The sequence below is a fragment of the Myotis lucifugus genome, unplaced genomic scaffold, assembly GCF_000147115.1.
Source record: "Myotis lucifugus unplaced genomic scaffold, Myoluc2.0 scaffold_2, whole genome shotgun sequence".
In the NCBI taxonomy this organism is placed as follows: domain Eukaryota; kingdom Metazoa; phylum Chordata; class Mammalia; order Chiroptera; family Vespertilionidae; genus Myotis; species Myotis lucifugus.
In genome coordinates this window covers 28357966-28372548 of record NW_005871050.1, presented here as the reverse complement: position 1 = coordinate 28372548, position 14583 = coordinate 28357966, and the positions used below count along the sequence as shown (strand labels likewise).

The 14583-nt window shown below is 44.3% G+C and overlaps 1 protein-coding gene across 1 annotated transcript in view; it reads left to right on the top strand.

Annotated features, from left to right (window-relative positions):
• The window catches only part of FRMPD3 (FERM and PDZ domain containing 3), a 69668-nt gene that overhangs the window by 17967 nt on the left and 37118 nt on the right, over positions 1 to 14583 (top strand). The window contains 4 exon segments of the mRNA XM_023756874.1: positions 2813 to 2917; positions 7800 to 7907; positions 11053 to 11184; positions 12612 to 12731. Coding sequence (XP_023612642.1) covers positions 2813 to 2917; positions 7800 to 7907; positions 11053 to 11184; positions 12612 to 12731 — 465 coding nt within the window.

Sequence of the window (14583 nt, the reverse complement as noted above, 5' to 3'; positions counted from 1 at the left end):
GTCTCTTGCCCCTTTCTTATGCTCCTGCTGCAGCCTACAGCTCCCCACCCAGGATTTGAGCACCAAGCTGTGCAACACACAAAGGCATGTCTCAACTCCTATGAACAATCAATATTGTAATCACTCTGGAAGGATATCCAGCCCTGGATTTCATTGTGCTATATTGTCTTCAGCCAACAAATTATCCCTGTGGCTCAGGATGAGATAGATGTCCAAGGTTCCTTTAGCTCAGTGTTCCCAAACATAGATGCATTTTGAAATCATCAGACGCTTTAAAAAATACAAATACCTGAGCCCGATCCTTAGGGATTCGATGTAATTGGTTTGGGGTGGGGCTTTGGCATAGAGTTTTAAAAGCTCCTTCAGCGTTTCTGCCATGCAGCCTGGACTGACACCCACTGAGGTTCCTGCTGGACTCAGGTTGAACAGGTGGCTTTCTGCAATCTGCCCTATGTGGGTAATGAGATTACTGGCTATGGAAGAGAACACAGCTTGGACCAGGGCCCTAGGTCTGATGGGGACATTTGTTTCTGGTGTACCTTTATCTTAGGGCCCTGCTCTCCTGTGGCTGATGTGGTAAATGAATCTCAACCACAGCATTAATGGCAGAAAATAGCTTTATGTATGGCCTTCCTAGATGCCAGAGACTTTCAGGGCCTTAACATAAAGAAATTCTGGAGGTTGGGGGCTGGGTAGAGGTGGGCAAAGGTGGGAATGGGGACATCTGTAATAGTGTCAACAATTTTAAAAAAGTAAAAAAAAAAAATTCTGGATTGTAGGATTCAAAGACTCCATGACAAGGCTGGTAGGGGAGGTGGTTTGAAGGAGCCCCAACCTGATTTCCCCCAGTCTCCCTCATCTCAGAAAATGACAACCCTATTCTTCCCGTTGAGTCCTCTCTTTTTTTACTCCTATATCCAGTTTGTCAACATAATGTCTTGGTTCTATCTTCAGAATATATCCAGAATTCACTCACTTTTTATCATCTCTATTATTCCTACCCTAGCCCAAGCTGCCATCATATTTTAACTTATTATTGCAGTAGACTCCTAATTGGTCTCCCTACTTTGGCATCACACTTTTACACTATTTTCCACATAGCAGCCAGAGGAGTTCTTTTAAAATGCAAGTCAGACCCTGTCTGCTCAAAACCATCCAGTGGAGTAAAATCCAAAATTCTTCCCATGGTTTACAAGGCCCTGCATGACCCTGCCCCTCACTGCCTCTGCAAGCATGACTCCTCTGACTCGTCCTCAATCATTCTGCTGTGGCCAAACTAGGCTCCCTTGCTGTTCCTCATGTACCCTACTTCTACTCTGACCTCAGAACCTTTATTGTTCTTTCTGCCTGGAAGGCTCTTTCTCCAGATAGTCTCATGGCTTCTCTCCCTCACTTCCTTCAGGTTTCTGCTTAAATATTACCTCTTCCCTGACCATCCTGTCTAAACTAACACTTCCATCATTTCCATCATCACTTACTGGCATCTTTTGTGGCATCCCTTACTCTGCTCAGTTTGTCCTTATAGTCCTTATTTGCTATCTAAAAGCTATTTGATTATTGTAAGTCTGTTCCTGCTAGAATGGATGTTCCTTGAGGTCAGGGAGTTTTGTCTGTCTTGTTTACTGCGACGCCCTCATCACCTAGAACAGTGCCTGGCACATAGAAGGTCCTCCCTAAATTTGTCACATGAATGAATAAATGCCTCTGAAGACATGACTCCTGCATTTCATCCAATCCAAGGAGCACCCAGAAAAGATTTAGTTTCAGTGTTTGATAACCATTTGTTTGATAACCATGTGTCCTGCTGAATTTGTGGGAAATTTTTTTAAAAATATATTTTTATTGATTTCAGAGAGGAAGGGAGAGGGAGAGAGAGATAGAAATATCTATGACAAGAAAATCATTGATCGGCTGCCTCCTGCATGTCCCACACTGGAGATCGTGCCTGCAACCCAGGCATATGCTCTGACTGGGAATCGAACTGTGACCTACTGGTTCATAGGTCGACGTTCAATCACTGAGCCACACCAGCCGGGTGAAATACTGCGGGACAATTTTGAAGAACTAGAGAGTCTAGCTGATTTTTGGGGCATTTCATGTAGAATTGAAGAAATAAGGTGTAGAGAGCCCAGAACTAGAAAGCCAGGACACCTGGGTAAATTGCCGATGTCTCTGTTTCCAAGTAGTGTAGAAATTATGGATAAATCATTTTGGAGTGCTAGGAATCCTTCCTCCCACATCTAAAATAATATTTTTATGAGCTGCCTTCCTAGGAGCAGGGCATAGCTGTGAGATGAATAAAATAATTTCTGTAAATCCTTTCAGATGCTTGTATTGAGATGTAATAAAAACCACCATTTAGGTATATCTCACATTAAGAAAACCAAATATATAAAAATTCACTGTTATTATTAAAGAATTTTTGCAAACTCCCTTAGGCCTAGAGCATTAATAATGGGATTCAATTCACCCAAATTTGATTCATGCCCAGCTTTTTCAGAGCACACCAATCTCAAGGTGGAGCAAAAGTAGGGTTATATTTGTTTGTATGGAAAATAATGAAATAATTAATAATATAATAATAAATCATGTGTTTCACATAGTCACAACTGTAAACCTAGTTTTGCCCCACTCTATATAAGAAAGCACTTAGCACATTGCAATGCACCTAATGGGGGATCAATACTTATTTATTGACTTATTGATCAGTAAGGGAAAGTATAACCATCCTGAGACATCTTAACTCTGGTGTGGCAAAGGTCAGGTTTTTCTCAGGGATGGAGAACTCACCAGCCCTTTGTTCTTTTTCCAGTCCCCCAAATCTGCCTTCATCAGTGCTGCAAAGAAGGCCAAGCTGAAATCCAATCCTGTGAAGGTTCGATTTTCCGAGCAGGTGGCAGTTGGAGAAACAGATGCAGTAAGTGCGGTTGCATTTCCTCTCCTCGGCCCTTGGCCAGAATTGGCCCAGCCATCGAGGTCTTGCTCTGAAGCAGTTGCTCTTCTGCTGCTCCTCACAGTGAACAGCATAACCAAGGGGTTGGAGGGGGATACCTTGGGGCTCTGGGTGGATAGCAAATGAGGGGTATATGTCATCCAAAGAGGCCCTGGGCATTGTGAAATAATATGTTATCAATCCACTCAATATCCTCATGGTGCTTAGAGAAATTTCATTTCTAGCACAGCAGCATGCACTGAGAACAAATGGCTCATAAACATCTTTTGGCTACTTGATAGAAGCAGAACTAAGTAGTGGTTTTCCGAAGATCTAGAGAGACAGCAGCTGGTGAAATTGAGCTCTCTTCGCATTGAAGTGGTCCTGCAGCTCCACATCTTGACTGAAGAAGACTGTGCAGTGAAGGGTGATACAGACTCTCATTAAGTCACAAAGCTTTTATTAGGCACTTGCTGTGTTCCCAGCACCACAAAGGATGCGAAATAAATACCTGTTCCCTGCCATGGGATACACCTCGGTGATGTTGGGTGTTCAGATTGAGACAGTATAGGATACCCTGCTGAGTGGTTTCGAGGAGCAGGTGACAGTTGGCAGTCCATGCCATGTACTGACCAATTTGGGAGGTCATGGTGCGCCCTCAATCTTTCTCACTTCTTTGTGGGGTTTACATGATCTGAGCTGTCTGCTCCAGATAAGCAAATGAGAAGAGATGGATTTAAAGCAGAAAGATGTGTGGTAAGCAATCATGGATTATTGCCAGAGTCCCTCAGAAATCTGCAGATGATGGCGATATCTGGTGAGGGTGGAGTGTGGAGTGCGGGTGGGGTGGGGGTTGGGGATGGGGGGATGGGGGGGAGGGATAGCCAGAGCTGCCAGCCTTCTGTGTGCTTTTGCTGGCTGTCATGGGATAGGGTCTCAGGAGACCCATGACATTTATGTACTGAGGCACAGCTGCAGTTTAGAGAAGCTAGTAGGCCCAGACTGAATGGGGAAATCAATAGGATGCCAGGCACTTCTATAGTTCTTTGACACAGAGCCACTCAGAAGAAGTGATTGAGGACACAGATGTCTTTCATCTCCATTTTCCTGACTCTCATTCCCAAACTCATCCCAGCTCTTCCTCCATTCCTATTGGAGGAAGGCTGCAAAGCCTAAGGAACTAAGTACAGTGCCCCATTGGTATGCTGTCTTAATAATTAATGGTTGGCCTCAAAAAAACTAAAAATGGAACTTCCATTTGACCCAGTGATCCCCTTTCTAGGAATATATCCCAAGAAACTAGAAACACCAATTAGAAAGGATATATGCACCCCTATGTTCATAGCAGCACAATTCACCATAGCTAAGATTTGGAAACAGCCTAAGTGCCCCATCAGTAGATGAGTGGATTAAAAAACTGTAGTACATCTACACAATGGAATACTACGCTGTGGTAAAAAAGGAGTTCTTACCATTTGCAACAGCATGGATGGAACTGGAGAGCATTATGCTAAGTGAAATAAGTCAGTCAGAGAAAGATAAATACCACATGATCTCACTCATTTGTGGAATATAATGAACAACATAAACTGATGAACAAAAACAGATCCAGACACAGAGAAGCATCGATCAGACTGTCAAACCTCAGAGGGAAGGTAGGGGAGGGTGAAGGTAAGGGGGAGAGATCAACCAAAGGACTTATATGCAAGCATATAGGCCTAATCAATGGGACACAGACAACAGGGGGGTGAGGGCATGAGTGGGGGGATAGGAGGTAACGTGGGGATAAGGACACATATGTAATAACTTAATCAATAAAAAAATTTAAAAACAAATAATTAATGGTTGGGCTTTACATCAGTCCTAGCAGAAATTGAAGAGAAGCAGGGGTTGGTGAAGAGAGAGGAAAGGGAACAGTATGGAGTCCCTGTGGATCAGGATGAAACAGACCCTGGGATCCAAGTTACTAAGAGGATGTTTATGTCATGAGCCGTTGACAATCCAGAGGAAATGTGACTTGATTTTGGAAAGTACAGACAGGAGCTACCTATCGCATCTCAGCATTACATAGTAATGAATCAAGGCCAGGCCACTCAGTGAAGAATTCCCTGCCTTCCTCTCCCTTACCTCCTTCCCCTCCTTTATTCTTCCTTCTTTTCTTCTCCCTTCCACTCTTCCTTTCCCATCCTCCTCTTTCTCCAGCATGACTTCCCTCTCCATATGTCTCAGCTAGCTACAGGCAGAATCAAGCCCCTACTCCAGACCAGTCTGAATGGGAATGTCCTAGAGCAGTGGTTCTCAACCTTTCTAATGCCGCGACCCTTTAATACAGTTCCTCATGTTGTGGTGACCCCCAACCATAAAATTATTTTCGTTGCTACTTCATAACTGTAATTTTGCTACTGTTATGAATCATAATGTAAATATCTGATATGCTATATGTGTTTTCCGATGGTCGCGACCCATAGGTTGAGAACCGCTGCCCTAGAGTATTCAGGACCCACCCAGATTATTTCTACTGCTTCAGGATAGGCCACTAGGTGTGGTACAAGGATAGGCCACTAGGTGTGGTAGAAGGATAAGCCACTAGGTGTGGTACAAGGATAGGCCATTAGGTGTGGTACAAGGCTCTTGTCTGCAAGAGAGACAGGCATAAATTTTTTCACTGTAGTTGTGCTTAGGAAATTGCAACAGCATTCCACCACCACCACTAGTGTAGACCATAGCAGCTTCGCCATTGGTTGGGACCTGGGGAAGTCCATGCCCCGGTGATACCGGGCTGTCCTATCATCCCTTTCCCTTCATGTTCCAGGGCTTTATTAAGCAGCTGGAGCAAAAATAAATCCTGTGGGTGTTCCTTGCCAACTCTATTTTTAAACAAAATCAATTAAGTAATTATCTGAGTCCAACCCAGTGTGCTAAATAAAACCTGCCACTATTGAGTGTCATCAGCCTGGGGATCCAGGGCTCTGGGCTTGGCAGGAGCAAACTATCTCAGGATTAGGGAGACGACCAGTGAGTCACACTTCTCCAGCTCTATAACCCATCACTTCCCACTATGGTTTGATTCCTGGCTCTCCACCACTGCCAACCAAACCCTGATCCAGGAAGACTTACTTGTTCATGTTTTCATACTTTGTTCATGGCAGTTCCTAGATTCGGACTGTACTCTTATGGCCTCTCCAATAGTCCACACCCATCATCTCCTTCAAAATAAAAATCCAATTTACCTCAACTGGGAAAACTTAACACCTCTTGGTTTGTTTTGGATTTATAATTGTTATCTAATGGATGTGCACATATGCCAAGTCACTACAACAAGAGTATAAGACTTAACCTGGGTCTTCTGTTTTTGCCATAACCCCCATGGGGCTTAGCACACTGCAGGTAATAGAGTACAAGCCCAATGAAAACCCACCGAATTAAGGAATCTGTCCATCAGTTCCTAAAATTTAATGATGTTGGCCCTGGGAAATGATTGGATTCTCCTGATGAATCATTCAAGTAAGCACATAAAAGCACCTACTGCTCATATATTCAGCAGCAATTTATTGAGCACTAACTGTGTGCCAGGGACTCTTCTCAATGTAACTACAAAGATTGACTAGGGCATGGTTATTGTGCTCTGAGCTCAGTGTTTGATTGTGAAGGACAAACATTTTTTTTTTAAATATGAGAAGAGCGTGGAGACAGGTGTGTATATGTTGCTTTTGGTACTCATGTGAACACCAGGTTCAAGGTCCGGGCAATACTGGACAAGGCTATCCAGAATTTGTCTTTAAGCTGAATTTTAAAGGATGAGTAGAGCCCTGGCGAGTGTGGCTCAGTTGGTTGGGCATCGTCCCATGCACCAAAAAGTCGCTGGTTCTATTCCCGGTCAAGGCACATGTCTGAGTTGTAGGTTCGATCCCCCACAGGAGGCAACCAATCGATGGATGTTCTTCTCTTCTTCCCTCTTCCCTCCTCTCTCTTTAAAATCAATAAAAATATATTTATAAAAATAAATTTTAAAAAAGGGTGAGTAGGAGTTTGCTGAGGAAGGTAGAAGGAACAGTCTTTATTTTACAAATATTTATTGAGAATTTAAACATGCACCACTCTATAAATAAATAAATGCATAGGCCAGGACAATTTTTGCTAAGGAATAATCAGGTGTTCAAAAATGGGCCTTGTCAGTGTTTCTCAATCACGGTCAGTAATGTCCACTTTCAGAGAAATTTTGGAAATGTCTGAGGGTTTTTTTGTGTTATCCCCATGATTTGACATGCTATTGTCACTAAGTTTCTCAGGTCAGAGATGCTAAGTGTCCAGTAGGGAGTAAGACAGTCCCTGAGTGATGACTTGTCAGAGGTATGGAGACATGAAAGAGCAGCGTGGGTATGACAAAACATGAGTATGGGAAGTAGGCAAGTGCCAGTTCAGGAAGGACCTAGGATGTTACAAGGGAAGGGGAATGGTAGAGCAAACACATGGATGTGAAAGTGAACTCGATATTTGAAGGGCCTGGTGGAAAGGGAGGTGTCAGGAGATAGGAGCTGATGAGTGATATGGGCTTCTAAAGAGGCCTCCCATCAGCCCTTCAGTGTGTGGTGATCTCTGAAGCTGTGGAGCTTTGAGCCATAGTAGAATGTAAGTGTGTTGTGATATCAAATGGCGAACTTTTGATATGGCCCAGTGTCTTAGATAATTTGGTTTTGGTGTCCATGTAACATTATTATTGATCTGCTCTTTCCTCTGTCTCTTTGTCCTTTCATACATTTGGCTCCCTGTCTCCTTCACTCACTCCTTTCTCTTCCTTTCTACACTCTTCTGGTTTGTTTCCTCCTAAATGAGACCCTCTTGTTGTCCTTTCCTTGTCTATTCACAGAAAATGATGAAGAAAGAAGCTCTTCTCCTCATCCCCAATGTCCTGAAGGTCTTCTTAGAAAATGGACAGATCAAGTCTTTCACATTTGATGGCCGGACCACTGTTAAGGTACATAGTCTCCTCCCTTAGGTCAGCGTTGTCCTCTCTAGAGCACACACAGCTGCTGGCCCTTGGGTTCCACTGATTCTGCACAGAGCTGCTTGCTGCCAGAGCAAGGTGGCCTTTGAGCTCCTGCTGCTGTGAGCCCACCAGGATGCAAAAACACACAGTTCTCAGATGAAAGTGAGGTGGGATTTGTATGCCCAGTTCTGTGATAATCATTGTAAATGTGTGTGTATGCCACACATGTGTATGTGCTTGCATAAATGCGTGCATGTGTGTGCACACATGTCTACACACATCTACTGGTGAACTGATTTGTGTCAGTGTTGTGCTGGGCCTTTCAAGACTCTTAGGAGCTAAGGAGTGTGACGATCATTAAACCACTTATAAAGCAAAACGTGATTTATATTTATACAATAACACCTACTCAAGTTTACATACAGAAATCAACAAACACAATCTCTCAGGAGATTAGCTTAGACATGCTTTGCTTTTTAAATAGCAAGCAGATCTTAAGCACTGAACCAAGATTTGAAAAGTCCAGCAACAGTCTCTTTGACTATTCTTTTGACAGGAAGAACAATTACTGAGCTGTGATTCTTAATGGCTCAGCCAGCTGTCTAAAAGTTGTAGCAATTCCCTTAGTCTTGAAGAAGAGAGGTGATGATACAATGAACCCCGGGTTCAACTCTTTTCTGGGACAGAAATATCTGTTCCTGCTTCTTCTGGACTCTATCCGGAAAGAGAACACCATTTTCAGAATGAATATTTCCACGTAAACAATGCTGCCCAGACTAATGGGTGGCTACAGTGCCTGCCCAGAAAACCCACCTTGGCTCAAAGATATTCTTAGGTACCCATACAGAGGTTAAGACAAACCTATAAATGAGGAAACCCCATGGGCTAGGAAACTTTCCCTAAGAGGAGTTATCAGGTGGGCATGGTTAATACTTGGATAGGAGATCACCTGGGAATACTGGGTGCTGTAGGCTCTTTTTTACTGTCAACGATAAAAATATATACTTTAAAAATAAAAAGTAATTATCAGGTGTTCAGAACTGGCATTTCCAGTGGTTCACAGCCGGGGCTGGCACTGCCCCCTCCCAAACAGCTTTTGGGAATGTCTGAAGCAGTTGGGGATTATCCCCATGAATGCTACTGGTATTTAGTCTTTCAAAGTCAGAGATGCTAAGTGTCCTTTAGGGAGTGGGCCAGTCCCTGAATTATACAGGATTGTCCTGCCCAAAGTGCCAGTAGCACCTGAGTTGCAAAAACACTGAGCCTACCTACTCCGTGTTGATTAACCAAGTTTCTTCTGAAGGCTCAGGCCTAGGTGGATCCCCCATGGGTCTTAGGACCGAATCATACTCCTTAGGGTGCCCTGAGATGATCTCTTGACTATTGAATGTCTTAGTCTGTGGGAGGGGCATTGAACCAGAACTAGATCACCAGGAGTATCCAAATGCCCCACCTCCAGATGTGGATATCTCTGTGTCAGAATCCTCCTTGGTGTTGTTTCATGGGTTGGTATGTCCATTTTAGACCTTTCCCTACACTAGAGCATTTATTCCTCTATTTCCCCTTGGAGCCTTCTCCAAGTGTTCTCCCACCTTACATCACCATTCTGGCTTTCAGGTAGCCCCAGCCTTCTAGGACAACAGTGCCCCCTGGCTTGTGATCTCATCCTAACTTTAGGGAGGGTGTACTGGCTATTCACTTGTTTCAGAGAGGTACCTGAGTGTGTTGACAGCCTGGCATGGGGGCTGTTACACTTGTAACACCAGTTGGCAATCATCAAGACTTGGCTGTCCACAATCCCAAAGCAGCCGAACTGCAAAGAAAACCTCATTTGTTCCTGCCAGAGCTCCACAAACACTGGTGCATCTGTGACTACTTGGATAATACAAAAGGGTACTCTCAACTACACACCCATTTCCAGCTGAACATTTGAATGGATCAATGTCTTTTTCATGTTCACTGAGGGGTTTTTTGGAAGCCCTGGCTGTAAGGGAGCTTTCCATTCCCAAGCCTGCTTCTTTCCGGCCTTTGGGGGCTGAGTGATGCTGACTCCACGAACACACACATTGGAGCCCAGTGTAGGCAAATAGATGGCAGAAGTCTCAAACTGACATTTGGCCAGCCCCCACAGATATGTTTCCAGACACCCTAATAATAAAAGTAGGGCAGCAGAGCAGATGGAGCCCAGAAGTAGTCAGATTTATGACTGTACACAAGACATGTGACGTAGTTCCTCTGCATGAACACATTTTTCAAGTTGCTAAGTTGATTGTCTCTAAAATCCAGCTATTATAAAAAATGAATATTTTGCCAGTAACTCAAGTCATTCCATTTAGATTTTAAATCCAGAAAGTTGACTTTTTAATCATAAAATTATAGGTTTTGCTTTTGTAAATTCCTAAATAAAGAGTTGAGGGACAAGCCAGAGTGAACATTCTTACATGAGAAGGTGAGAGAAGTCCTGGCTTGTGTTGCTCAGTGGTTATAATATCAGCCCATGCACTGAAGGGTTGTGGATTCAATTCCAGTCAAGGGCACGTACCTAGGTTGCAGGTTCGGTGCCCTGCCCTGTCGGGGTGCATGCAGGAGATAACCAATCAATGTCTCTCTCTCACAGCAATGTTTCTCTCCCCCCACCTTCCACTCTCTCTAAAAATCAAAATCAATGGAAAAAATATACTCAGTTGAGGATTAACAAAAAATAAAATAAAAAATAAAGAAGATGAGGGAAGAACTACCAGAGTGTCTGGCACTTAGTAAGCACTCAGGAAATAATTTGTTGAAAAGAAGAAGAGAGGGAAGAAAGTATGGCCAGCCATGACCTTCTTTTGCTATATGCCTGGCCAGGCCAAATTCAGAAATACTTCTCTCCACCCCCTGCACCATTGCTGTTTCCCAGGGGCTCAGGCCTCTAAATAGCACTCATGCATCACTCTCCTCATCTGAAGCACATTGCCTACCACTGGCCTAGACCACTGTAAAGGCTGATGTCTCTGTCTGGACCACTTTCCCAGCCTCAGCCTTCCCCCCAGGACCTACTTTCTTACTATTCAGTCCCCCTTACACATTTGGTGCTTAGAGTAGATTAGAGTCGGAAAGGATCTCCCTCTTAAGGCTCTTTTCTTTTCCACAGGATGTGATGGTGACATTACAGGACCGTCTTTCGCTCAGGTACATTGAGCACTTTGCTCTTGTCCTTGAATATGCTGGGCCAGAACAGAACCACAAGTTCCTGCTTCTCCAGGACAAGCAGCCCCTGGCTTATGTAAGTAACTCTTTTATCCTGGCTTGATAGCTTTGCATGTGGCCTCTACTAGAGAAGAGGACCCCAGGTGCTCTTATTCTGGAAAATTTATAATATGTTCAGCTATTTCCCAGAAGTCACAGTTCTCGGTCAAATTCTATATTACCTACCTCCAGAAGGCTTTTGTCAATGTCCCTTATAACCTATAAAGGGCATGAAGATTGTTAGTCCTGGTCTCTGTGGAAAAAGTGTGGGGTGGTAATTCGTTGCATGGCTCCTGGAATGCTGCGTTAAAGAATATTGTCAACTGTCCTGTCCCCTGGAAGCAGTGCCTGCTAGACTTTTCTGCCTCCAAGAGGAAACGTGGCCTTCACATGAAGACTGTAATGAAGGGATCAGCCAATGGAGTCTAGTGAGGCCAGTGAGGCCAGGACAAGTGTGGGATGGGAATGGGCTGAATGGGGCCAAGAATGGGCACTATGTCACCCATGTCAACTTCCAAAGCAGAGTAGGAGAAAGCGTCTTATCATCTTAGCCTTTGCCATATGAAAAAGGCTGGGGAAATCCAGGATGGTTGCATAGTATTTCACCAACAGTAAAGCACCAGGAAGAGCCAAAGAGGCAACCAGGGCCAATCAATATTCCCAGAGAGGGAGGGAAGGAGTTGGAGAGGAACGATTGGGAAGAAATGGAAGTGAAATAAAAGCCAAAATCAGACACAAAAAATGGAAAGATTTTGGAAAGGAAAATTCTTCAAATTTAGTTCTCAGTCAAATGCAATCCAGGGATTCACAGGTTCCCACCTATGAAGGGAAGCTTGTGAGTGTTCTGCTTGGAGATAGGCCTAAACGCCTCCCCACCCCTCCAGAGGTCTTTTGAATCCAATTGGTCTCTTGTTCCAAATGGGATTTTTAACTTTTTTTATTGAAAAAAAACAACAAAAAAACCTCTCAAATATACAAGAATAAAGGGAATTGTATAGGGACCCCTTCATTACCCAATGCCAGTTCCAGCAATTACTGATATATATTTCCCACTTGTTTCATCTATACCTCCAAATGGGATTTTAAATCTTTGATTTAGCTTCTAATCAGCAACTTACTCTGTTTGAGGCCAGGCCCTTCTACATTAGCCCCACAGCAAGAAAAGAGAGAAATTCCCAGGAGCCCTCTCTTCCTACCCAGTATCTGGGGCCCTAGACCCAATTGTTGATAAAAGTCACTTTCTGGCTAAGTGATTCCAAAATTCTAGTCACTTGGGTCAGAAGGGCAGAAAAGACCTGGCTCCTCATCACTTTTCTCTAAAGGTAATTGGAATTGGTCAGCTGGGAGGCAGCACGCTTGCTCTGCCCCAACCCCCACCTTGAGGAGCCACCAAGCTGGCTCCTACCAGCATAGCTATTGATTCCCAGATCTCTCTGCCTCCCACTTCTTATCCCTTGGATGCAGGTGGTACAGCGGACACACTATCATGGAATGAAATGCCTCTTCCGAATAAGCTTCTTTCCCAAAGACCCTGTGGAGCTGCTGCATCGGGATCCTGCTGCTTTTGAGTACCTGTATATCCAGGTAGAGTCTGATTGGGGATACACAGACAGACAGAACAATGGACAAAAAAGCAGGCAGGATGTTCTGCCATCACAATGAAGTCACTATGTAAGTTTTTCCAACCTCCAGGTAGCTCTGAAGGTCCTTTCCTTTTCTGCTACCATCATAGGCCATGGCCAAGTTGATTAGCCTGGTAACCTGAGCTGTCTGTGGTTCAAAGTCCTGTCTGTTTAGACAGGTCTCATCAATTTTCTGGAGCAAGCAATACCAATAACTCTGGCACCATAAAAGAATCCCAAGATTTAACCAGCCCATTTGGGTAACAGGGGTTCCCAACCTGTAGTACCTAGCTCCAGTAAGGAGATGATTCCCAATCCAGTTCATCCAGAGACATTTGCTAAGCACTGGGCCAGGGCCTGTGCTCAATGTTGCTAATCCAGGTGAACAAAGAAATGTATGACTCTCTAGACCTCATAGATACATGCACAAATAAATATAAGACAGTGCATTGTCAGTAGCGACATCCAGGAAGCAATTTGCCAACTCTCCATGGGAATGGGATAGTGAAGGCTTCACAGAGGAAGTGATGCATGCATGCTCTTAGCCTTGAAGGATTAATGGATGTTTGCTATGTGCAGAGATTGAGTGGAGGGGGCACATTCTATGCAAAGGGACTTGCATCTGCCAAAGCTTGGTGGCATGAAACAGCACAGCATGATGTGAAAGCTGAGAGTAATTTATTATGGCTGGAGTACAGAATGTGAGGTAAGGAGTGATAAGAAATGAAATGGGAGAGACGGGAAGCAGATGGTGAAGGGCTTGATAGGTCATGGCAAGCACAGGCTTTAAAATTATTTAGGGCAATGGTTCTCAAAGTGTGGTCCCTGGACCAGCAACAGCAGCATTAACCAGGAACTTGTTAGAAATGCAAATTCTTGAGCCCTACCCTATTCCTAATGAATCAGAAAATCTGGTGTTTGAACCCAGCAACCTATGTTGTTGTTGTTTTTTAAAATATATTTTTACTAGAGGCTCAGTGCACGGATTCATGCACTGGTAGGGTCCATCGGCCATGCCACTCCCACTCATCCCATCCCCACTGCACCTGCCACTGCCATGGTCCCAGCCCAGATGGGGGAAGGGTGTGCAAAAGGAGTGTCTGCAGGAGAGGCTCACTCCGCCGCAGTGGCACTCGCCAGCCATGAGCCAGGCATCTGGAACCCATTGGTCAGCTGAGCAGCGCTCCCACTATGGGAGCACACTGACCACTAGGGGGCAGCTCCTGTGTTGAGTGTCTGCCCCCTGGTGGTCAGTGCATGCCATAGCTACTGGTCAAGAGGTCAAGTAGTCAACCAGTTGACAGGTCGCTTAGGCTTTTATATATATAGATTGATTCAGAGAGGAAGGGAGATGATATGGACTTTGTGATGATATGGACTTCAGCTATATTCTTCCTTTTAAAAAAATCTTAAGATTATTTTAAAATTTTATTTTTTAGTTATAGTTGACATACGATATATATTAGTTTCAGGTGTACAACATACACCTGAATAGACCTTTCAAAGTGATCACCCTGATAAGGCTAGTACTCACCTGGCACCATACATAGTTATTACAATAGTATTATTGACTATATTAATTATTTTTATACTAGAGGTCTGGTGCACGAAATTCGTGCACTTGGGGGGGGGGGGTCCCTCAGCCCAGCCTGTGCCCTCTTACAGTCTGGAAGCCTTGGGGAATGTCTGACTGATGGGGGAAGCGGGCCTAAGCCATCAGTCAGACATCCTTAGCACTGCCACAGAGGTGGGAGAGGCTCCTGCCACCGCCGCTGCTCTTGCCAGCCGTGAGCCCAGCTTCTGGCTGAGCACCG